This window comes from Cicer arietinum, chromosome 5, assembly GCF_000331145.2.
Source record: "Cicer arietinum cultivar CDC Frontier isolate Library 1 chromosome 5, Cicar.CDCFrontier_v2.0, whole genome shotgun sequence".
Lineage (NCBI taxonomy): Eukaryota > Viridiplantae > Streptophyta > Magnoliopsida > Fabales > Fabaceae > Cicer > Cicer arietinum.
This window is the reverse complement of record NC_021164.2, coordinates 30033434-30058382: the sequence shown is the minus strand read 5'-3', so window position 1 is coordinate 30058382 and position 24949 is coordinate 30033434. Positions and strand designations below refer to the sequence as shown.

Sequence of the window (24949 nt, the reverse complement as noted above, 5' to 3'; positions counted from 1 at the left end):
GCTTTTAGAGACCTACACTTGAACGTAGAGTTCGGACCGGGAATTTTGAAATTCGGAATGATTAAGATCTCGAGTGGATTACTTGAAGACATTGCGAATTCTCAGGATGACGTCTTAATTCAAGAGAAGAGGAATCTAATAGTACAAGGGAAGACGACTGAGTTCAAGATCGGGGCAGATAATGTTTTGCGGTGTAATGGTAGGATTTGTGTACCAGCCATTACAGATATGCGGAAAACGATTCTAGAAGAGGCGCATAAGAGTAAGCTGAGTATTCATCCTGGGGCAACAAAGATGTATCAGGATTTGAGGCAGAATTATTGGTGGCCAGGAATGAAGAAACATGTGGCGGAATATGTATCCACTTGTCTAACTTGTCAGAAAGCGAAGGTGGAACATCAGCGACCTGCTGGAATGTTGCAACCTTTAGATATACCTGAATGGAAGTGGGACAGCATTTCCATGGATTTTATAACCGGATTACCGAAGACAAGGAGGAAGAATGATTCTATATGGGTGATAGTGGACCGGCTGACTAAATCTGCTCACTTTTTACCGGTAAGGACCACCTATAAGGTAGATCAGCTAACGGAGATCTACATTGCTGAAATTGTGAGGTTACACGGGGTACCATCGAGCATTGTATCAGACCGTGATCCGAAGTTCACATCGCATTTTTGGGGAGCATTGCACGAAGCGTTGGGAACGAAGCTACGATTGAGTTCAGCTTACCATCCACAAACGGACGGACAGACTGAAAGGACGAATCAGTCCTTGGAAGATCTGTTGAGAGCATGTGTTTTAGATGATAGAGGAAGTTGGGATGATGTACTTCCGTTGATTGAGTTCACTTACAACAATAGTTTCCACGCAAGTATTGGAATGGCACCATATGAGGCTTTATATGGGCGCAAGTGTCAAACGCCCTTGTGTTGGTATAAAGACGGTGAGAATATGATTGTCGGACCAGAGATGGTGCAACAGACCACAGCTAAAGTAAGGAAGATCAAGGAGAAAATGAAGACTTCACAAGATCGCCAGAAGAGTTACGCGGACAAGCGTCGCAGACTTTTGGAATTCGAACAGGGTGACCATGTATTTCTGAGAGTCACACCTACTACTGGAGTAGGTAGAGCCTTGAAATCGAAGAAGTTGACTCCGAAATTCATTGGACCATATCAGATTTCTGCACGAATTGGGCCGGTTGCTTATCGGATTGCATTACCTCCGATACTGTCCAATATCCATGACGTGTTTCATGTGTCGCAGTTGAGGAAATATCTCGCAGATCCATCTCACGTGATCGAACCAGACACAATCCAGCTAAAGGATAACCTGTCGTTCGAAGTACCACCCGTGAGAATTGATGACAGGAAGATTAAGCGGTTGAGGACCAAGGATGTTTCGTTGGTCAAGGTGATCTGGAACCCAATTACTGGAGATGCGACTTGGGAACTGGAGAGCAAGATGAGGGAACAACACCCAGAGTTATTTATCGATGCATAGTTTCGAGGACGAAACTAATTTTAGGGGGGGAGTAATGTAAGACCCATAATTTTAAAGTACCCTTTTATGTATTTTTGGTATATTTTGGATTTTGGCTCGGAGGCTTTTAAGCCAAAGTTAATAATATTTTGGAGTTTTATAATCAAAAAGATATTTCGATGCCAATTAGAATTTCTCGTCGATAAATAAATTGAATTTAACTGCGGAAAATCCTTTACGGAGAATTTAAGGCGTTTCGGGTGAAACGGTAATTTAATAAATATCTAGATTTTGAGATATTTGTTAAGTTATATTTATTTTTTATATATGTTTGCTTGGAGGGAAAAAGAAAGGAAAACTAGAAGGAAGGAAAAGGAAAAGAAAATAGTATATAAAGGAAGGAAGGAAAAAGGAAGAAAGGAAAAGCAAAGGAAAGAAATAGAAAGGAGGGAAAATTGAATTTTCCATCTTCTTCCTCTGCACTCACGTGAGCTTTAACCAAAAATCCATCCTTTCTCCATTCTTCGTTTTCGTTGCTTCCTTTCTTCAAAGCTAGTGACCCAAGGTTGGGTGAGAGTTAGATCAAGGTTTTCGCAACTCCACTCTTCCTCTTTGATTCGAAAACGAAGAAAAACGGTTTTGAGATCCAAACACAAATCCCTCCGTTTCTTCTAGATCCGAACCTCATTTCTCGAAGAGACAGAAGGGAAAGTTGCTCACCACCATGCTACGGTGCTAGTGAACTAATTTGGAAGCGGCGTTGCGAGCGGAGATTTTACCGGAATTACTCGTGGTACCGGAAACGCGCGTTAAAGCTAACGTTGAGGTAAGGGCTCCTTCCAAACTTCTAGCTTGCATTAGGGACTTATCTGTAGTTGTGTGGGAAGGAATTTGTTAGGGTTAAATGTATCGATTTGGGGAAAAACGAAACTAGTGCGTTATGGGTAAAAACCTTAGAGTTAGGTTTTGTTTATAGTGATGAATGTTTCGTGGTAAATGAATTTGAATGTCATTGTGTATGATTATGGGTAAATGAAACTTGATGTTTGTTAATTGGTGTGGTTGTTGTGAATTATGGTTTGAATGTGAAAGTATGTTTGAATTTGTTTCTGTGGAATTTGAAAACCATTAGAGTTAAACGAGTATTAAAAATGGGGAATCTTTTAATACCTCGGTTTACTTAATGTGTATTTGAGGAAAATGTTTAAGTTAACTGGGCGTTGAGAATGGGGAATCTCTTAATGTCTCGGTTACTTAACTATCGTTTTTGAAAATCGTTTCGGTAAATGAGTATTAAGAATGGGGAATCTCTTAATATGACTGTTTGCTTAACGTTTTGTTTTGAAAATCATTAAGTTAAATCGGTATTAAGAACGGGGAATCTCTTAATGACTTATTTAATTAATGTTGTTTGAAAGTCGTTTCGGTAAATGAGTATTAAGAATGGGGAATCTCTTAATATGACTGTTTGCTTAACGTTTTGTTTTGAAAATCATTAAGTTAAATCGGTATTAAGAACGGGGAATCTCTTAATGACTTATTTAATTAATGTTGTTTGAAAGTCGTTTAAGTTAAATGGGTATTAAAAATGGGGAATCTTTTAATATCTGCATTTGCTTAACGATTGTTGTGAATGGAGTCTGTGTATGCTCATGCATTTCATTTGGTAAATTGTGTCGACCCGTGATAGGTGACACCTTGGTAAACTGTACGGACCCGTGATAGGTTGTACGTTTGCGATTTACATTTTAGTAAATCGTGTTGACCCGTGATAGGTGACACCATGGTAACTGTACTGACCCGTGATAGGTGGTACATTTACGATTTACATTTTTGGTGGATTGTGCTGACCCGTGATAGGTGGCACCTAGGTAAACAGTACTGGTCTGTGATAGGCGGTACGTTTACGATTCCCGCTTTTTCTTTTAGTAAATCGTGTTGACCCGTGATAGGTGACACCATGGTAACTGTACTGACCCGTGATAGGTGGTACATTTACGATTTACATTTTTGGTGAATTGTGCTGACCCGTGATAGGTGGCACCTTGGTAAACTGTACGGACCCGTGATAGGTTGTACGTTTGCGATTTATATTTTAGTAAATCGTGTTGACCCGTGATAGGTGACACCATGGTAACTGTACTGACCCGTGATAGGTGGTACATTTACGATTCCCGCTTTTTCTTTTAGTAAATCGTGTTGACCCGTGATAGGTGACACCTCGGTAAACTGTACTGACCCGTGATAGGTGGTACGTTTATGATTTACGCATTTTAGTAAATCGTGCTGACCCGTGATAGGTGGCACCTCGGTAATTGGTACTTTGGCCTGCGATAGGCGGTACAATTATGATTTACGGCCCTTCGAGGAGGGTTTTGGTTTGGAATTCCGAGTCCATGCATTTTGGCATATACGCATTGCATTAGGGTGCCTGGCACGCGAGTCATGTTTGATTTGAGTTTATGATTGAGTGATTCGAATTTTGATTTATCGTGATAACTGAGATGAAGGTGTTAAGTGCTATGTGTTGTGTATTGTGTGTGAGTATGATGGTTATCGAACCTTTGTGTGTCGTAGTAATCGCGTAGAAATTGCTAAGTGTTAAGTGGTGAACTTGATTAGGAATGACTTAGGTTAATTCATGAATTTTTGGAAAACTGATCAGGGAAATCGATTTCCCAATCGATTGGATGGGTAAACAGGGACTTGGCCAATTCACAAAATCGATTAGCCAATCGATTTCGAAATCAATTTTCAAAGGAATCAGTTAAGAAATCGATTGCCCAATCGATTAGGCCTTAAGTCAGGGGCTCAGGAACCAATCAATCGATTTACCAATCGATTGAATTCAGCCCAGGATTCTGTTTTCATTAAGAATCCCTCACCAAATCGATTAGGAAATCGATTGGCTCGAAACCAGGGGCTCAGGAACCAATCAATCGATTTACCAATCGATTGAATTCAGCCCAGGTTTCTGTTTTCATTAAAAATCTTCACCCCAATCGATTGCCCAATCGATTGGCTCAGTGAAAATCCTCATTTTTAGTTGTACGATTAGTTGCTCATGAATCTATCCATGTTTTGTTTTATCATGTGTTAATTAGGAGATCGAGAACTGCATTTTACCTTCATTTTCATTGGCAATGTAATGTATGAAATTTTCGCACATGGAAAATCCTGTTAAGATGCATGCTTAGTTAAAAAGTTGTTTTGAGCATTCAAAAACTTAATTGCTATGTGTTAACTGTTATTTTCTGGTTGGTGACCCTTTACACTATTGTGGAAATCTGGGCTTTGCCCTCAGATGAGAGTCAGGACGGCCCTACTGGTTCGTACCCTACGGACAGGGATGGAGATGGGAATGCTTGACTGCGGTTGTGTTAGGAGGATCTCACGGGGCGCGTGGAGATTACTCAGGGTGTATAGTTTTTGGTAGGATGATCAGATTAGGATGATGTATAGGGACTAGGGGTCCTTCCTTTTGGTTTGGAGTATTTTAGTTTTGGAAAACTGTACTTATACAAATATTATCAGTTTTATATCATCTTTGAATGGGTTCCATGTACCATTTGATGTTTATGTAGAAATGTTTGGATTGGTAATTGGAGAAACTTTTCCGCTGCTTGTAAATTATAATGACTCAATTATTTATCCAAAAGCATTTCCTGATTTATTTCTTTGTTCGTTTTTAATTACTTTTAAAAAAAAAAATATACCCTCGCTTTGAAAAACGGGGTGTTACAACATGCATATATGCATAGACATATTAGAGCTTGCAGGAAAAAAGTCCTAACCTGCTAACAAGGTTCTGACAATAACCATCATATTTGTAAAATAAAATTAGAGTAGAAATATATCGACTCTAGTAGTAATTTTGTGATAATTTATTTTATTTAATAACTTAATATAAAAAATTAATTTTATTAATTTAATCATTGATTATTGACCTAATATGTTAATAATCAAACACACAAAAATTAATATAAGTCCGAAATTTGTAGTTATGTAATCTAGATATCGATATTTACTTATATTTTGTTAAAACTTATTATACATTCATTTGAAATTATTATACAAATATTTTAAAATTTTATAAAATTTATGAAATTGATCTACTCAATAAGAAATTTTAATTTGATAGTTAGATTAGTCAAATTCATTGTTTATATTGAGTTATTAAGTAGAGTAATCCACCACAGAGTTACTCTTCAAGTCAACAGATCTCTACTCATAAATTGTCCTAAAAACACCGTTACTTTTAGTTTATAATGTAACTTTAATTGTTTATTTTTTTCTTCATTTGTACCTTCTAATTAATAAAATGTGCATACTCATACATTATTATTAAATGCTTTGTATTTATGATAATAGATGTTAGAACCAAGTTGATTTGAAGAATTGTGGCCTTACTAATTTTGATGATAATAAATTATTGAGGAAACAATTTAAAGCACTAATATTTTGTTTTAAGTGTGCAAATCAAGTTATTCTATATGAGTTTACGCTACATCCTTTGATGTTTGATCTAAGTTAAAAATAACATCAAGATTCAGCTCTGATATTCGAATTCTGAGTCTAATAAAAGCACGATGAAACACGCTTCTAGTGATTCTGTTAATGAAGCAATGCTTTGATCAGTTTATGTAATACCCGAAATTTTATAATAAACTATTTTATTAATTAAATATGATTTTAAATAATTAATTTAATGTTAAAATTATTTTATAATATATGTTGATAAATTTTGGGACAATTTTCATTATATGGGTGTTTCCTATGATGTGCTAGTTTTATAAATATTAGATTAAATGAGCAATATAAATAATAAATATTATATTTTATTATTTGATATATTTTTTAAAAAATAATAGTATTTTAGTGTAATATTTTAAAGAAAAAGATTTTATATGGTTTTATGTGTATATATGCATACCCAATTAATGTAATATTTTTCTATGCACTTGACTCAAGTTAAGTATGCACGTAGTTATATTTCAATTATTTATAACTATTTTCTATTTTTAGTTATTTTTTTATAAATAATTATCTTGAGATAGAATTGATATTGTGTTTAATTTCGTTTATTTTTATATAATTGTTATGATATTGTGATTTTATATATATTTATTAAGATTTAGTAATTAATATAAATTGTTGATTTTATATTTATTTATTTTATAATTTCAAATATTTTCTAACGATGGTAATAATCTAATGTAAGTATTTGGAAAAATAAGTATAATTATAGTGATTAACTTGAATATGAGAGTTTTGGTTATTACTATATTTTAACAGATTAATTATTTTATTTTATAAAATATTAATTTTGAAATATTAATAATATTTTATTAATGAAATTGTGTTTTAAAAAAAATTAAATAAAAATAGTAATAGTAAAACATATAAGAAGACTAATGGAATTGACCATAATCCCTAATTGTCTTAACAAATTAAAATAAAAGAAATAAGAGAGAGAGCTTTGTCAGAACTTATCGTTTGACATAGGTGATCAATGACTATTCTAGAAAACTTTCTCCATTTTCACTCAAATTTGAGTATATTGTTTCATTAATTTAGCTAGTCAATTAAACATAATTTTCTGGATTTTTAACAACCCCAATTTTTTTCTAAAATACTCGATTTCTCTGTTTGTAGAATTCGTTATTTACCGTTCTTCTACACCGTAAGTCCGATTTGAGTGAAATCAACGCCAAAACGACCGTATAAAAAGTGGCTATATTATCCACTGATTGGTTTTCTGATTTATGGTAAATTTTCTTGACCGAATTTTGAAATTTAGTTTTTAGAGTATCTTCTCGTGATTTATTTTGACATTTACTCATAAACTGTCGAGTTAGATCGATTGAAGGACATAGAGTCAAAGAACAAAGACTATTTTCTCGTGGAATCGTATTCATGTGTGAAAGCATCGAAATAAGGTAAGGGGTGAGAGAGCATTTGAATTCATGAGTATATATAATATGAGATGAACGGGAAAACCGTATTTTCCAACGATTCATCTAGGGCTCGCTACGTACAATAGTAGCCCTTTGAGTGATAAATTGATTAATGTGAAAGTATGGAAATTGTGAGATTAAAATATGGAATAGAAGTATTTATAAGGTGTTGATTGATTTAATTTCGTTAAATACATGGTATTTGATATTATTATGATATTTGATTTCATATGAATTTGATGCATATGTTTGATTAGACGAATTTATCTGATGTGATAATAAAATATGGATGCATTGTATGATATATGTATGCGGGATGATAATGCTGACTTTTTATCGATAATAGTGATGTTATAAAATCATGATGAATTTATATGATGATTACAATTATGTTTGATTAGTGACATTATAAAATTGTGATGAGTTTATACAATGATTATCATTATGTATGATTAATGACGTTACAAAATTGTGATGAGAATATTGAAGTACCCCATATATGATGAAATAGTGATGATTTATAAAGATGATGCTCTTAATGGAGTAGTCTAAGCTAACGAGGGGAGAAAATAAATATTGAGAATTTGTGAAGTGAAGATTATTTTGTCATCATATAGGTAGGGCCTGACAAGCCTAGTGATTCTGGGGAAGTACAACTGAATGAGCCTGGTCGTTGAGCCTTAAGACAAGATTGTTAGATCTTGGAGGTATACGGGTGGGGAATTCTTAGGTGACTTGGAGGTAGTACTCCAAATGTCGGGAGCTACCACGCAACATACGTTTATCTCGACTGTCACGTATATGTGTCTCGGGTTGAGTTGAGGGGATCTATGAGGACAGGGCCAATTTGAATTGTCCGCCCACCGGGGTGGTGGCATAGTATCAAGCCTCCTAACCAAGTACTTCAGAGTTAGAATGATACCACATTGTGAAGTAGAGTATAAGCTCATGCATAGCATTGCATTTTATTGTGATTGTTTTATTGTGATTAATATGTATCGTGTGTGGTGATAATTTCTCTTAGACAATTTGATGTTATAGTGAAATTTATTGATTTTCCTTGAGAGATTTTAACTTTTTAATGTGATATTTTCTTGATGGAATGTTTGTGTGATCATATGGTTCTATTATGATTGTTTGCGTGTTCTTCTTTTTATATTATACTATTAACATGATTTCAAAATTCACCTCATTCGTTGTTTATGTTTGACTAGTTTGACCATGTGTTTGTGAAATATAATAGGAAATTATTTCTTAAAATTTAAATTAATTTGAATTATTGACATGATTGAGTTAACTACCTTTTGATTGGACTTGTGTTTATAACTTTGATTTTTTGCTCTTTTGTTGTAGTGGATAGTTAGAAATAAATATTTCTTTTGATTGGCCACTATATGTTTGAAATTATGAATTTAATCGATGTGATACTAACTATCGATTGATAGACTTTCCCTTTAGGGTCATTACATGATTAGTAAAGTTTTGATCTTGCTCATGAAGTCAATTTAGAAAGTTGGCAGTAATTTTGAAATATTAGGAAATTTATATTATTAATAATAATAATTCTTGGATATTAGACATCGTAGAACTTAGAAGTTAAAAAAAAATTACGTGAAGGAGTTAGAGTTGACTTATTTTGGAAAAAAAAAATTTTGTTTGAATTACTCTTGATTATTTAAAATAACAATAATAACAATAAGGAGTTTTTTTTATTGTTTATAAAATAACAATAATTTTATACTACTGATTTCATTTACCACTTAAAGTAGCTGAAAATTTACACCATATTTTACTTTGTGACGTTTTTACGAAAATAAAAAAGATTTGTTGTTATGTTGGTTTAGAGAGGCTGATGTGAATATTGAATAGTGAGTGTGTGGGGATATTTTCTTTGGAAACATTGATTGATTATGATATTATAAACTCATTAGAGTTTAACTTGATATTAGAGTTTTGGATTTTAAGAACTAAGTAGTGATTTATAATGGTTGAAAAAAAAAAGGTCACATGAAAAAAATGTCTACTAATTGAGAAATAGAAGGAAAATAAATAAATAAATAAATAAATAAAAAGGGTTAAAAAATTTGATTTTAAAGTGTGGAATTTAATTTTAAATCACTTGCAAGTGTTGATGGTTGTATCTGAATGATTAATGTTTTTATATTGCTTTTGAAATCAATTTAGGACCTTCATCATGATTTTAAAATAGTATAAAATTTATATTATTAGCAATAGTAATTCTTGAATATTTAAGGTTGGTCGAAATTTTATAGTTAGACTTTTAGAAACAAAGAATTGTGAAGGGATTAAATTTGATTTATTTATAAAAGGAACTATTTTATGTGTGGGTTATTGTTGACTTGTTTTAGAAAATTAGATTGTGTTGGAGTTGTGTTGATTCTTAAAATAATAATATATATATATATATATATACATTTATGATGATTTTATTTAAAATTTAGATTAATCACACAAGAGAAAAATAATTTACGCCAAGTTTTACTGTGTGTTGTTTTAAGAAAATAATAATAATAATAATAATAATAATAATAATAATAATAATAATAATAATAATAATAATAATAATAATAATAATAATAATAATCTAGAAGATTTGTTGTAAAAATAGTTTTTAGAAAACAGAAGAAAAAATATATATATTTATTTTAGAAGTCTTGGTGAATTAGAAGATTTTGTATCTAATTTTATATACATGATTTGATTTGATTTCAAAATATAGTTTGAAAAAATAAATTGATTTTAAGAGTGCTTAAATATCTTGAGAGGTATTTTGGTGGTTAAGATATTGGTGAAATTTTAGTAATCTTATTGATTTAAAAGTAGTTAAAAAAAATCATAAGATTTATTAAGAAGTAATCTAAGAAAAAGTTTGAAATTATGAAGAAAAAATATTTTATGTTATTAAAATAATAGTGATCCTTTTAAAATAATTTAAGTGTTTGAAATCAAATTTTAAAGTTTTGATTAACCACTAAAATAATTTATGTACTACGAGATTTATTTTAGTTTTATGATTGTTATATTAACTTCGAGTAGAAATAGTTGCTTACTTGCTAATTGAAAAATCTTTATTTCAATTTTTGTTAAATGATAAAGATTGATTAAAAAAAAAAGAGGGTGAATTATTATTATTTTAATTGTGATAAATTTCTTGTTATTGGATTCCTATGAGAATATTTTACATCATGATGCCAATTATTGAATAAGTTATATACATGTATATGTGATTAGGTGAATGTAAAAGTGTTTATGTTTCAGGCGTTCTAAGTGTTGGGAAGTTGTGAATAATGTTTAGAGTAGTTGAGAGTGTTTAAAAGTGAAATAATTTTATATCTCTTAGTTTTGTTTGATGATTCATATTGATGCAAGTGTCCTTACTTTTGTTGTTATAATTAGTTGTAAATTACAAATAAATTACTAGGAATATGTAATTAAATGAGTTTTTAACTTGAAGTAAGGAGTAGGAGTTGTGGTGCCGCCTTCGCACTCCTGAATCATATTAAAGATACTTTTAATTACGCATATTTGAATTTGAATTACTATAATTATGGTTACCTTAAGTAGTTGACTACATGAGTAGGAGGGACTAGCTACTCCGATGACTCATCGTCGATAAAAGAGGGAACAATAACATATTGTAATTATTGCTAGAAATACTTGTTAAATCTATTTTTGAAATAGTTAAAAATCATGTTCACCTCTGATACAAATTTGAGTGATTATGAGTCTTATGTGGCATCAGTGTTGAATGTTGATAATGGGTTATGTGGCGTGAATAATGGTTGAAGTGAGTTTTGAAACTATGTGAAAATATTTTTCCTCGTCCACTATGGTTATGTACTCTAGTTCTTGATTTCTAAGAAATTGTTCATGATACGAATTCTTATGTGTGTCTCCATTTGAAACTCCTAAGGGTACGAAATCATTGAAATATTTTTCTTACTTAAGTGAAATCTGTTGAGAAATTGATAATATTATTTGAATTTTTTTAGAGAGTAAAACTAGAAAATCATTGTTTGAGTAGTTAATTGAATTTAACAATTCATTTGGCACATTTTCGCTCCATTGAACTCGAGGTAGTAAGTTTTGTTTCATTCGTAAATTATATTGGGTACTTATAGTATTTCATTCATGATTGAAATATTAGTTGCGATTGTTTAAATGATTCATTGTGTCATGTTATCCTATCATGCAAAGGTAATTGATTTTTGACATATTGTGCTTAAATGAATAGTGAATACCTTAAATAGGTTTATAGACTAAGTTTGAATCTTGAGGGGGGTAAGTTAGATATTAGTTTACTCACCGCAAATTTCGAGGACGAAATTCTTTAACAAAGGGACAGTTGTAACACCCCAAATTTTATAATAAACTATTTTATGAATTAAATATGATTTTAAATAATTAATTTAATGTAAAAATTATTTTATAATATATGTTGATAAATTTTGGGACAATTTTCATTATATGGGTGTTTTCTATGATGTGCTAGTTTTATAAATATTAGATTAAATGAGCGATATAAATAATAAATATTATATTTTATTATTTGATATATTTTTTTAAAAAATAATAGTATTTTAGTGTAATATTTTAAATAAAAAGATTTTATACGATTTTAATGGTGAATCAATCATTGAAAATTTTGATACAAAAGATCATGATTCATGCTAATATCTTGCAATCATGACAAAAGTCAGAAACCCTATTGCTCTCTATCAAAAGGACGTGCAAACCAAATTAAAACTATAGACAACAACATACAACAATAAGTACAATGCAACCGTCTTGCTTTTTTATTTGTCTAAATAGTGAGAAACAATTTTCTAAGAATACAACTTTGTAAAACACCCTTTTGTGAAAGTTATTTAGAAACTCTTAAACCTTTCGTTTTTGTAACTTAGCCAAGTAGTGGTTGCATTCCTTAACAACTTGATTGTACTAAGCTAGAAGGTTGAGAAGACTTGAGCATAGCCAGTTTGACTAGCAAGTGTTTAATGGAAGGGTGATTCAATTGGTGAATTAGTGGATTAAGTCCTTTAGGTTGAAGAGACTGGACGTAGCTACCGTGTTGGTGGTGAACCAATTTAAATTGATTGTGTTGTTTTGTGTTTCTATTTATCTGTTATGTTTTCATCTCTTAGTCTTAATCTTGTTAAAATCTGTTTAATTTAAAGACTAAATTGCACATGTGGTCCCTTAACTTAGTTTCAGTTAACGTTTTAGTCATTTATCTTTCTCTTTTTAGCAGGTGTTTAATGGAAGGGTGATTCAATAGGTGAATTAGTGGATTAAATCCTTTAGGTTGAAGAGACTGGACGTAGCTACCGTGTTGGTGGTGAACCAATTTAAATTGATTGTGTTGTTTTGTGTTTCTATTTATCTGTTATGTTTTCATCACTTAGTCTTAATCTTGTTAAAATCTTTTTAATTTAAAGGCTAAATTGCACATGCGGTCCCTTAACTTAATTTTAGTTAATGTTTCAGTCCTTTATCTTTCTTTTTTTCCGAGTTGGTCCTTTATTTTAATTTTAAGTGACAATTTGATATTTTATGTTTTAAAATGTCAACAATGTTGTCCTTTTTTTTACAAAAATTCAAAACAATCATCAAAATTTTCAAACAAAACCCATAAAATGCAAATTCAATCAAATTCATAACTTAAATCTTTAAATAAACTTATATATTTGCATTCTTTATTTGATGTTGTCGGAGATGAAAATATGAGTTTATTTGAATATTTGAGTTATGCATTTGATATAATTTGCATTATATTGAAAATGATTATTAATTTTATGGGTTTGTTTGAAAAATTTTGATGATTTTTTTGAATTTTTGTAAAAAAAAAAAGGATAACATTGTTGACATTTTAAAACATAAAATATCAAATTATCACATAAAATTAAATAAATGACCTAATCGGGAAGAAATAAAAAGATAAATGACTAAAATGTTAATTGAAATTAAGTTAAGGGACTGCAGATGTAATATAGCCTAATTTAAAATACAATTCAAACCTTTTTTTTCTTGTGTTTCTCGTTCTACAATAAAAATACATTAATAGTTAATAAATGTAATGGAGTAAAATAGATAAATACACTAATAGTTGAGAATTGAAACCCATCAATGCTAGTTGGGCCGTCCCGCTTAACCAGCTAAAAAAAGGGCGACGAAGAGGCTGGCGGGTTGGCCCGTCAGGTTAAAATAAAGAAAGAAAACTTTATTTTTACCCTTTTTATGTATAAATCAAAATTCATTTTTCAATTTTCTCCTATGTGGAGTAGAGAAAAAATTCATTTAAATTAATCGATTTAGCTACATAGTTTTAGTCTCATTTCTAATAAATTGTCAACTAGATTTAGACCCACGTGTTGCGCAGCTGTTAATAGATAAACATATAACTTTACCAAATTCTTCCACAAAATATTTAAAATTAAGTACAAATGGAAGTATGAAAAAACGAATATCATTCTAGTTTATTTTCAAGATGATTCTGGTTATTTCTATTATGGGTAGAAGTAAAATGAATCATGTTCCATTGTCCAGACCTTAAGATAAACACATGTCAAGACAACTCAAACTCAAACCCAAAAAAAATCTAGCTAAAAGTCCAAAGAAGCAAACAACATCAAGATTAATCTCTAGATTGATGAGCTATGAGCTAGAACAACTAGGACAACAAGAAGACTGCTGCTGCACCTTATTACATAAAGTACATCATGCTTCTGAGACAAATGACTGGCACGAGATAGCTACTAAATCACTCATCCATGTTTTCCATACAACACAAATCCAAGAATGTCTAGTTTTACAAAAGAACATTCTGGTTATTCTCTTTTAAATACATTTTTGAACATATCATTTTCCAAAGTCCAAACAATAGTTTAAAGAATATCAAGACTGCTCAAATCAATGGTGAAGCCCATAACTCGAGCTGAATGCCCAAACGAGGAAAAAAAATCCAAGATTGATCTTCAAATTTATGAGTTATGAACAAGGATGCAAGTACATTGTACTTACATTATTTTACAAAAAAACTCAATATAATTCAAATTTGGAACAATACAACTAATTCACGTTTTCCATCAGCCCCAAAAACAAGAACATTCTTCGTTTGTCAAGAACGTTGTGAACAACAATATAAACACATGTTTAATTGCTTTAAAATATATCTGACACATAGGAAGTGAGTCCAACGATTATATTCAGTTTAAACTGAATATTCAAAACCTTTTATCATCTATAAATTGAAGATTAATTCGAAGATGGACGCAAGAGTTCAATTTACAAATCTACCAACACTTGTTCAAGTAATAACAAGTCAAAAACACTCCAAGAAAACTTCATCTTTCTTCATTATATTTTTGGATCATTATTTGAGAAGTTTCAAGATCCCAAACACTTTTATCATACACATCATTTGTATCCAAGGCTATCTTTTATGTTAGATTGAGTGTGTTTGTAAAAATCATTTCTAGACTAAAAGGTGACTGTATCAATCCTTCCTAGGTTGAAAGGTGAAGATTGTAATTGATCAAGGTGTGATCAAGAGAAAAGATGTGAAGGAGAACATTATGGTTCTGAAGTACATAGTAAAAATCTCATGGTTGTGAGGACTAGACTAGCCCGAGTTGGGTGAACCAATATAATTTTTGTGTGTGATCTTTTTATCCCTTATCTTTAATTATTTGCATACATAAATCACATTTCATTATAAACTATTTTTTTTTTATTTACTTCTAACATATCCATAACATTTGGACATTTTGTTTCAACCAAGACTGATCTTGAGATAATTTAAATTTAGCATAGAAATCAAAATTTTAAAAGGGTCATAATTCAAATCTCATTTTCTTGCGATTGACATTGCTATTTAAATTGGCATGAAAGTTCTACCTCTAAAGTTGAGCACCAAACAATTTTTAGAGGAAAATATTTAAGAAGAAAAAGTAATGTCAGAAACCAACATGTGCTTAACGGAAAACTTAGGAAATAATGACGTAACCATCTCTAAACTGTCCTTTATGTGAACAAATAGAAAAATAATTTGATAATCTTTTATATGATTCAAAATTTCTTGCTCAAAAATATGGTTTATTAAAAGAACAACTCTGTATAGAAAAAGAAGAAAAAGAGAAAGCTCAAGCTTAACGGAAAACTTAGGAAATAATGACGTAATCATCTCTAAACTGTCCTTTATGTGAACAAATAGAAAAATAATTTGATAATCTTTTATATGATTCAAAATTTCTTTCTCAAAAATATGGTTTATGAAAAGAACAACTCTGTATAGAAAAAGAAGAAAAAGAGAAAGCTCAAGCTATGAATGACGAACTTAGAAAAGTCATCCAAAGCCTGCAACAATATCATTTAAAAATATTTGAGTAACAAAAGATTCTCAATGAGATAACCATAAAAATCATCCTCCAAAATGTTCTGAAACTAAAGAATAAAATACCTCTTTAAATAGAAGTTCATGAATTGAAAAAAGACTTCACCAACTTGGTAAAAACCACTAGAACTTTTCAAAAGAACATCATATCTGAAGAAGGGATATTTGACAAAGATGATTTACGTTTCAGAACTTCTCAAAAAGAAAAGGTTGAAAAATGAATCAAGTGTTGAAAAATAATTTTTGGGAGAAGTCATAAAAATTGTTTGTCATGTTTTTAAACTTGACTCTATTAGAAAAAATCTTGGACATACCTTCATATGAATTTTTGAAAAATACAAAGCAAAACATATCGTACTTTCACATTTTTGAATATCATTACTATGTTCTGTACGATAAAGAATGTATGGGAAAATTTGTTTTAAAATGTCATCAAAGCATATTTTCTGAATACTCTACATTCTATAAATATTATAGAATATAAAATCTCAAGGGTCAAACTATAGATGAAATTATGCATGCTATGTTCGATGAATATGTTGATTTTCATGATGAAAGATAGAATGGTGAATAAAATAACTACAATGTTAAATTTGGATAAATCACAAAGTTGATAATGTTTAAACATCATCCTCAAAAATTTCAAAGTCTGATCATGGAGTGGCAAAACAAAAAAATGAGAGAATGATCAATTTAAGCAAAAAGGTTCATGTTTTCATTCTAGAAGCAGTACCAGAACATTCTCCACAAAAGAAGATCGTTCTTAACAGTAAATATGTTTCATCCAATCAAAACTAATGTTTCTTATCACGATGATATGGTTGAAGAACATCAACAACTTCTAAATGAGTTTGAACCATTTGCATTTGGGACTCCTACACCTACCTCACTATTGGCCTTTCCTCCAAAACATCTCCTCAAATATCAAATTATTTGAAGACAAAATGGTGCAATAAGAACTTGATTGATATTCCAAAAATGTGACAACAATGTGGCTACTATTTCATAAACATAGCCAAACATCAATCAATAAAGTCAAAATAGAATAATCTTGAATTAATATCATAATGGAGGAACTTTCTCAACAACAATAGCTAAATTGTTTCATTTCAACCATCAATCAAGTTAAATGAATGAGCATGCAGATAAGCTCCAAAATATTTGAAGATTTCTCGTTGTTGAACAAAATCACTAAAGGAGGTACACTCAATCACAATTATTATGATATTTGCTTCATGATAAGTATGAATATTTTTTTAATGATATTATGTGATTAGGTGCTCTTAAAATTAAGAATGCAAACTATTTTTTAAGCAAGTATCACTTTGAAGTTTAACTTGATTACATCAGTCTTTGTCATTACTTGTACATGTAGATGCCTAATTCTTATCCTAAATTCAATATGTTTTCAATCTTTGTTCCTACACTTTTTATGATGGTGTAAACAAGTGTGCAAATTTAGTTTGATGTTCCAAATTATTGTGCTAGTTATGAAGACATTTAAAATAAATTAGTGTCTTTAATAATTAGACAAATGGTTGTTTTTTCAAGTATAATTCATTGAATGTTTTTTTCACACTTTGCCCAGTAACATCTTTCAAAATATCATGTTAAATGAATTAATATCATTTTATACAAAATTCACCACTTTATGTCCTTAAAAGCATTTTCTATCATGTTCTCCAATTGTTTTGCATATATTGACTAGCCTATACATTGCTTGATGCTTGAGTATAATATTTTGAATATGACTTTTCAAAAAAAAATGAGATTATAATGTGGCTTATGAAAAATATCATTTTTCAACATATTTGTTTGATCTTCATAAAAATGATTTTTCAACAGTACTGGTGACTTGTTTAGGATTTATTTTTTAAGGATTTCAACAAGAAAATATATGTTTGATCTTCATAAAAATGATGTGTGTCTCTTTTTGCTTTAAAAATTCAAAACTAATCCGAAAAGATTATGACATGAAGTCAAAAATTAATGTGAGCATTTTGAGGCATATCAATATATGTATTTGCAAATGAGTCTTATTTGTTGCATACTTCTTTTGTGAAAATCGATCTCAAGTGTTTAAATATATTTTAAACATGATAGATAGAAATAGCAACAATCAAAAAGCCTCATGCACACTTACTTAGTAAGCTTGAACATGTGCCTTATTGTTAATTTGTGTGATGGCAAAAATGTTGCGAAAAATAAAATTTAATGTGAGCATATCTCTTTGCATATTTTTGATCCATTTAAAAAATTAGTTTTTGAAAAATACAAACATTATTAGCATAAGAATATTTTGTAAAGAGAGAAATTATATTTGACATGATGTCACATTCATCTTATTTTTGTTTTCCTATATGATCTCATTCTCTCTAGTTCTAAAAAATGAAAAATTGATCTATTTCTAACAACAAACTTGATCATGTTCAAATTGAAAGGTTGTCTCTTGTGAAAGAGGACAAAAAGCAAAAAGACATCTTGGTTGTGTTATAGAACTTTGAAATATTAAAGAATATTAATTTCATAAAACTCGGGGGGAGTTTTTAGTAAATATTCTTTTTCGAAAAATTGAAGTCAACTCATTGTTTTTTTCTAAAAGTGAGAAGAATATATATATTCATTGACTATTTTTCGAGTATGTTAAAATGCTTGCATATGTTCGCATGTAATTATGTCATATTGTTTTTGTTATTATTGTCCATATCATGATTTCAATATTGACTAAAAAGATTATTGATCATCATACACAGTTGGCTCACTAGCACTGTAGCGTGAAGATGAGCAATTTTCCCTTCTATCACTTCTCGAAACAAAGCTTAGATCTAGGAGAAAAGTGAAGATTTGTGTTTGTGGGTTTTGAAAACAAACAAAGTTTGAAAACAGAGAAGGAGGAAGAAGAAAGGAATTTCGTGAGGCTGGGTAACGTTTCCTGTTCCTCTTTCTTCCTTTTTCCTTTCTTATATATATATAACAAATATCTAAATAAATATTTAGATAATTTATAAAAATTATTATTTCACCTATCACCTCACATCACTTCTCAATCATTTTTTTAGAAAAATATCTTCTCTCACCGTAATTCAATTCGACATATGAATTTTTCTGAAAAATGCTGAATCTCAGAATATTTTCTTTTCGACAAAAGATTCACCGTAAATAAATAAAATTATTCCTCGACGAATAATTTTAATCGGGGCTACATAAATATATTTTTGGCATTTAATAAACAAAATACCCAAAACTAGGCTAAAAGCCTAAGAAATTCAACACAAAATACCCTAAAATTGTATAATTTAAGATTTAAAAATTAAGGGTCTTACACTATTCACATCATCAAAGCGCATAAGTATCTAATTAATAATGAAAAAATCTAAAAAAGAATATATCATATATAAATCATTCAAGAGAATGATTATTAAATCTTCAAGATAACATCTTCAACAAGAAGGTGATCAAATACATTCATACAACAATCAATGATCACACCATGTTATAAATCAAAGCAAATCATGTCTTAACTAAATTGGAAATTGATGTCAATATCATTCTAGTTATAACAAGATCATTTTGGTTTATCAATGATCATTCTGGTTTATTAAAAGATCATTCTGGTTTATTAAAAGATCATTTTGGTTTATCAAATGATCATTCTAGAAGAAACAAGATCATTCTGGTTTTTTAAAAATAGAAGTCTGAAAAAACAAAGATCATTTTGGTTTATTAAAAACATAATCTAAAAAAACAAAGATAAATTTGGTTTATTAAAATCCGAAGTTTGGATAAACGAATATCATTCTAGTTTATTAAAAACAGAAGTTTGGAAAAACGAAGATTATTCTAGTTTATTATCAAGATCATTCTGGTTATTTCATTTTTGGGAAGAAGTAAAATTAATCATTTTCCATAGTCCAGATCTTAAGATAAACACATGTGAATACTCCTCAAAACAACACTCAAGCCCAAAAAATCTAGCTAAATGCCCAAAGAAGCAAACAACATCAAAATCAATCTCTAGATTGATGAGCTATGAGCAAGGACAACTAGGACAGAAAGGAAACTGTTGTTGCATCTTTTTACATAAAGTACATCATGATTCTAAGACAAAGAATTGACACTAGATAACTATTAAATCACTCATCCATGTTTTCCATACAACACAAAACCAAGAATGTTCTGGTTTTATAAAAGAACATTCTCGATATTTTCTTTTAAATACAAAATTAAAACAAAATTATTTTCAATAGTTCAAACAACAACTTAAAGACTACCAAGACTGCTCAAATCAATGGTAAAACCCAGAACTCGAGTTGAATTCCTAAATGAGAAAAACAGCCTCAAGATTGATCTCTAAATTGATAAGTTGTGAGTAAGGGCACAAGTACATTGTATTTACATTATTCTGTAGAAAACTCTGCATAATTCTGATTTGGAACAGTACCAACTGATATTTCACAAACCATTCACTCATTAATTCACATTTTCCATCAGACCCAAAAGCAAGAATGTTCTTCGTTTGTCAAGAGCGTTATGAACAACAATATAAACACATGTTTAATTGCTTTAAAATATATCTGACACTTAGGAAGTGTGTCCAACGACTACATTCAGTTTAAACTAAATATTCAAGTCTTTTATCATATATAAATTGAAGATCAATTCGAAGATCAACACAAGAGTTCAATTTACAAATCTACCAACACTTGTTCAAGTAATAACAAGTCAAAAACTCTTCAAAAAAACTTCAGCTCTCTTACTATATTTGTGGATCATTATTTGAGAAGTTTCAAGATCCCAAACACTTTTATCATACACAACATTTGTAACTCAAGTCTATCTTTTATGTTAGATTGAGTGTGTTTATAAAAATCCTTTCAAGGCTGAAAGGTGATTGTATAAATGTTTTCTAGGTTGAAAGGTGAAGATTGTAATTGATCAAGAGGAAAGGTGTGAAGGAGAACATTCTAGTTCTGAAGCACATAGTGAAAATTTCACGGTTGTGAGAACTGGACGAACCCGAGTTTGGTGAACCAATATAATTTTTTTGTGTGTTTTTTCTACCTCTTATCTTTAATTATTTGCACACACAAATCACACTTCATTATAAACTAATTTATTTTATTCACTTCTAATATATCCAGAACATTGTTGACACTGTGTTTAAACAAGACTGATCTTTAGTTAATTTAAATTTAGCACATAAATCAAAATTTTAAAAGGGTGATAATTCAAACCTCAATTTTCTTGTGATTGACATTGCTACTTCAGGATGATCATATTTTAAGTTATATTATAGATCATATTTTAGAAGTTAAAACCCAAACCTCCTGATCCCCATGTAACAATCAATGTGTCAATCAAGATAAAGGAAATGTGAAGAGAAAAAAAAAGACATTAAAAAAAATATATAAAACCAAATATTTAATAAGAAAATTCATTTGTTCTAATCATTGATCATAGTGGTCGCACTGGAAGAAGAGATGATGAAGGTCTTCAAAGAGGAATGCACACAACACCATTTTCCAACTCTTAAGATATAACTTCAAGTAAGTGTAAAAGGAAGAAAAAAAATATTTTGACTAGATCATCACTTGCTAAATAAATGTGTTAGTATTATTGATATTGATGTGAGTCGGTTACCAAGTTGAAGGAGAATGAATGTTGGATGAATAACTTTAAACTAAGTGTTGAAGAACATTAATCAACTATGACATAACATCGAACTATTAAGACATAACTTCGAGCAAGTATTGAAAAATATCAAAAACTAAGAACTACCACATGCTAAAGATTGATTGAAATATTTAAATAAAAAATCTTTAAAAATGAAAAATAGTGCAGAAGGAAGAAACAAATATTTTGGTTGGATCATCACTTGCTAATAAATGTGGTATTATTGATATTGGTGTAAGTCGGTTACAAAACTGAAAGAGAATGGATGTTGGATGAATGTGTAAGTGAGTTACAATTAGAGTTTGTTTGCAAGTAAAATTGGAGTGATACATAAGCATATGATTGACTTGGCAAAAATAGAGTTATGTGGCCAAATTCACAATGAGATGCCAATAGAATGACTTATAGGGTTGTTTTAATATATTATAAATATATAGATTAGTGAACTCATGAACTTTTTTATTTTTGATGTCTTGTTGACTTTGTTAAAGATTTTTAGATAATAAAATATGAATGTGTTTGAATCACAATCTTTATATTTTCAATAAATTCAATGGTTTCCTTAAATTGTATTTATGTTTACAAAATTAACATTGTTTTTGTGAATATTTTAATCAATATTTAAAATAAAAAAAATAAAAAATAAAACTATTGACAAGTCAATCTGTCGGCGTGCTATAAAAAGACGGAGTGAGATTTTTAATTTTACACCTCTAATTGATTTGCTCCACTTTTTTTTTTTTTATTAATAATAGAGCGGGAAGAAACATAACAAATTGACTCCTTTTTTCATTGTTAATAAAATGGTCAAATACAATATTACTTTGAAAGACCAAGGAAGGAAGTATATTTGACTTTGAGATTGCTCTCTCATTGTCTTTCAATGGAGATAGGTCTGTTAACCAACAATACGTTTCTAATTAAATTTTTTTTTTTTATGGGAAATACTGTATAGGTAAGATGTTGAACTAAAGTACTTGTATGTACACAATCCCACCAACTCATCCTTTCTTTACCCATTTGTTAGCAATACAATTTCATCTATAAAAGCCTTACATATAACAAATGCATAACACACCAAAAGCATATCAAAATTATTAGCATTGCAAAGAGCTCTCCATCCACTATAATTAATCTTCCTCAAGTTTATCTCATCAGCTCAATTAAACCATGGCTTACATTGGTTTGTCAATGTTTACTTTTTCATTTATGATTTTAGCTATATTGTCATCTAACAGTAACTCAATGGTTGCCGAGGCACGCAACCTTCTAGAGCCAGACATGCCTCAACTTCCAGAGATTGGTTTGTCACCTCTATCAAAACCAAAGCTTCCTATTGATCCTCAATTACCTAAGTTTGAAATTCCCAAGGTATCTGAATTGTCAAAGTCAGAGTTGCCTAAGGTACCTGAACTTCCAAAGCCTAAGCTACCTAAGTTTAATGTTCCTGATTTGCCAAAATCTGATTTACCTAAAGCTCTAGAATTACCTAAATTCCTTGAACTTTCAATGCCTCAGCTACCTAGAGTCCCAGAATTGCCTAAGTTTCCTGAATTATCCGAACCCGTGCTACCTAAAGTCTCTAAGTTGCCTAAGCTTGAAATGCCTAAGGTACCTGAATTGTCAAAGCAAGAGTTGCCTAAAGTACCTGAATTGCCAAAGCTTGAGCTACCTAAGTTTAATGTCCCAGAATTACCAAAATCAAATATACCTAAAGTCCTAGAACTACCTAAAGTCACTGAATTCTATGAATTGTCCAAACCTGAACTTCCTAACGTCTCTGAGTTGTCTAAGCCTGAAACACCTAAGGTGCCCGAATTGCCAAAGCCAGAGTTTTTCAAATTACCTGAATTGTCAAAGTCTGAGGTACCTAAATTTAATATCCCTGAATTGTCATACTCAAATCTACCTAAAGTTTATGAATTACCAAAACCCGAACTACCTAAAATTTCAGAATTGCCTAAATTCCCATAAGTGCCAAAACCTAAAGTTCCTCCCAGTACTCCATACGTTGGAACTAAAGCTTTCATTGCATTGTCTCAAGTCATAATAGTTTTCTACATCCATGGGTTAGTTGTTGTTGTGGTTTATATATATATATTATTACTTTTACTTTGAGCTTGTTTAAATCGATTATACTATTGCATGTTGATGAACATGTCCTTCATGTTGTAAGTGTTGTTGAATTTAAATAGATTGTACTTTTAAGGACTTGTCAAAAATGTGGTTTGAGGTGATCATTTATTTTGTTTTACTAAATGTATTATACAATCCCAAATTCAAATTCCTAGTCTTTTAGAAATTTTGCCCTCTTAGATATGCAGGAATTTGGTGGCTGGTTCGAATATGATAAAACCAATATCTTACAAGGATAAAAAAATTTAGTATGATTTGCACAGTGAGTTGCGTCTTATAATTAATTTATGTAAAAATTTATGAAATAAATACGCCACAATCAACTATAGACGCTTTGATTGATGTAAATTAACTTGAGCATTAGATTATTACATACAACCTAGTAACTACAAATAGTTCACAAAGAGTCAAAGAGAATCCTTATTTAAAATTTATTAAACTCGATCAAGTTCAACTCTATGGATGTAGAAATCATTTAAAATATGGAGAAATCATAGCCTCAATTGGCTCAACACATTTTTAAAAGATAAAATAACAACTCTTAATGAAATATGAATTATAATCCTAATTCAAATTTAAGTTTATTCTAGAACTAATCATAATAATGTAAATTCAAATATAAATTAATAATAATTCAAATAAAGATTTGAATGTGAAAGAGAGAGAGAGAGAGAGGAGTGGCTGATTTTGTCTGTAAAGAACCGAGTCGTTATTTTAACAGGTGCAGGAAGCTAAATCTATGGTAGAAAAACATATACCCAAATTTATCTTTACTACAGAAAAACATATACCATTTCATAGCAAGATCCACAAGAAAAAAAAAAAAAAAACTCAACCACATGAAATCAAACATAATATATGTCTAGTTTCCATTCATATTTTACTTCATATGAGATTAAAAAAAAGTCAAGATGCAATCATAGTATTATAGATCCCTTAAACCCTTTTCCCATTGTTAAAAACCAGCCCATCCAGCAGGTTGAGTATTTGATTTGCTCTCAAAAGCCTTTGCCTCACCAAAAACATGAGCTTTACTCCCTTCACCAGGTCTTGGCATCTGTGGGCTACCAGCATGAACAGCACTAAATGTATCTGTGCCGAAACCCCATGAATCGAAATCAGAAGCTGGTTGAGTAGCCTGCATGTTCTGTTGACCATTTCTTGACCTAACAGATTTAAATGCATTGTCTGCTGAAAGGGACTTCACCCCTTCAGCATCCTCTGGGAAAGCTTGCCATGACTTTGGTTCTGAATTAGGAGTTTTCCGTTCATTTCTATCCTGCTG

The 24949-nt window shown here is 30.4% G+C and overlaps 2 protein-coding genes across 8 annotated transcripts in view; one reads left to right on the top strand and one right to left on the bottom strand.

Annotated features, from left to right (window-relative positions):
* Positions 1-22458: 22458 nt before the first annotated feature.
* On the top strand, positions 22459-23741 carry LOC101503472 (uncharacterized). Its single transcript, XM_004513104.4, has one exon. The coding sequence runs from the start codon at positions 22699-22701 to the stop codon at positions 23500-23502; it is 804 nt and encodes a 267-aa protein (XP_004513161.1). The 5' UTR covers positions 22459-22698; the 3' UTR covers positions 23503-23741.
* A 678-nt stretch (positions 23742-24419) lies between these two features.
* Positions 24420-24949, bottom strand: part of LOC101503814 (uncharacterized) — a 4679-nt gene continuing 4149 nt past the window's right edge. For all 7 annotated transcript variants that reach the window (XM_004513111.4, XM_012719364.3, XM_073368583.1 and 4 more), the window contains one exon: positions 24420-24946. In XM_004513111.4, the coding sequence (XP_004513168.1) occupies positions 24620-24946 (327 nt within the window). In that variant the 3' untranslated portion in view covers positions 24420-24619. The remainder of the gene's footprint in view (positions 24947-24949) is intronic.

Coding starts and splice junctions, on each gene's coding strand:
- LOC101503472 (XM_004513104.4), top strand. CDS start 22,699: ATGGCTTACATTGGTTTGTCAATGTTTACTTTTTCATTTATGATTTTA.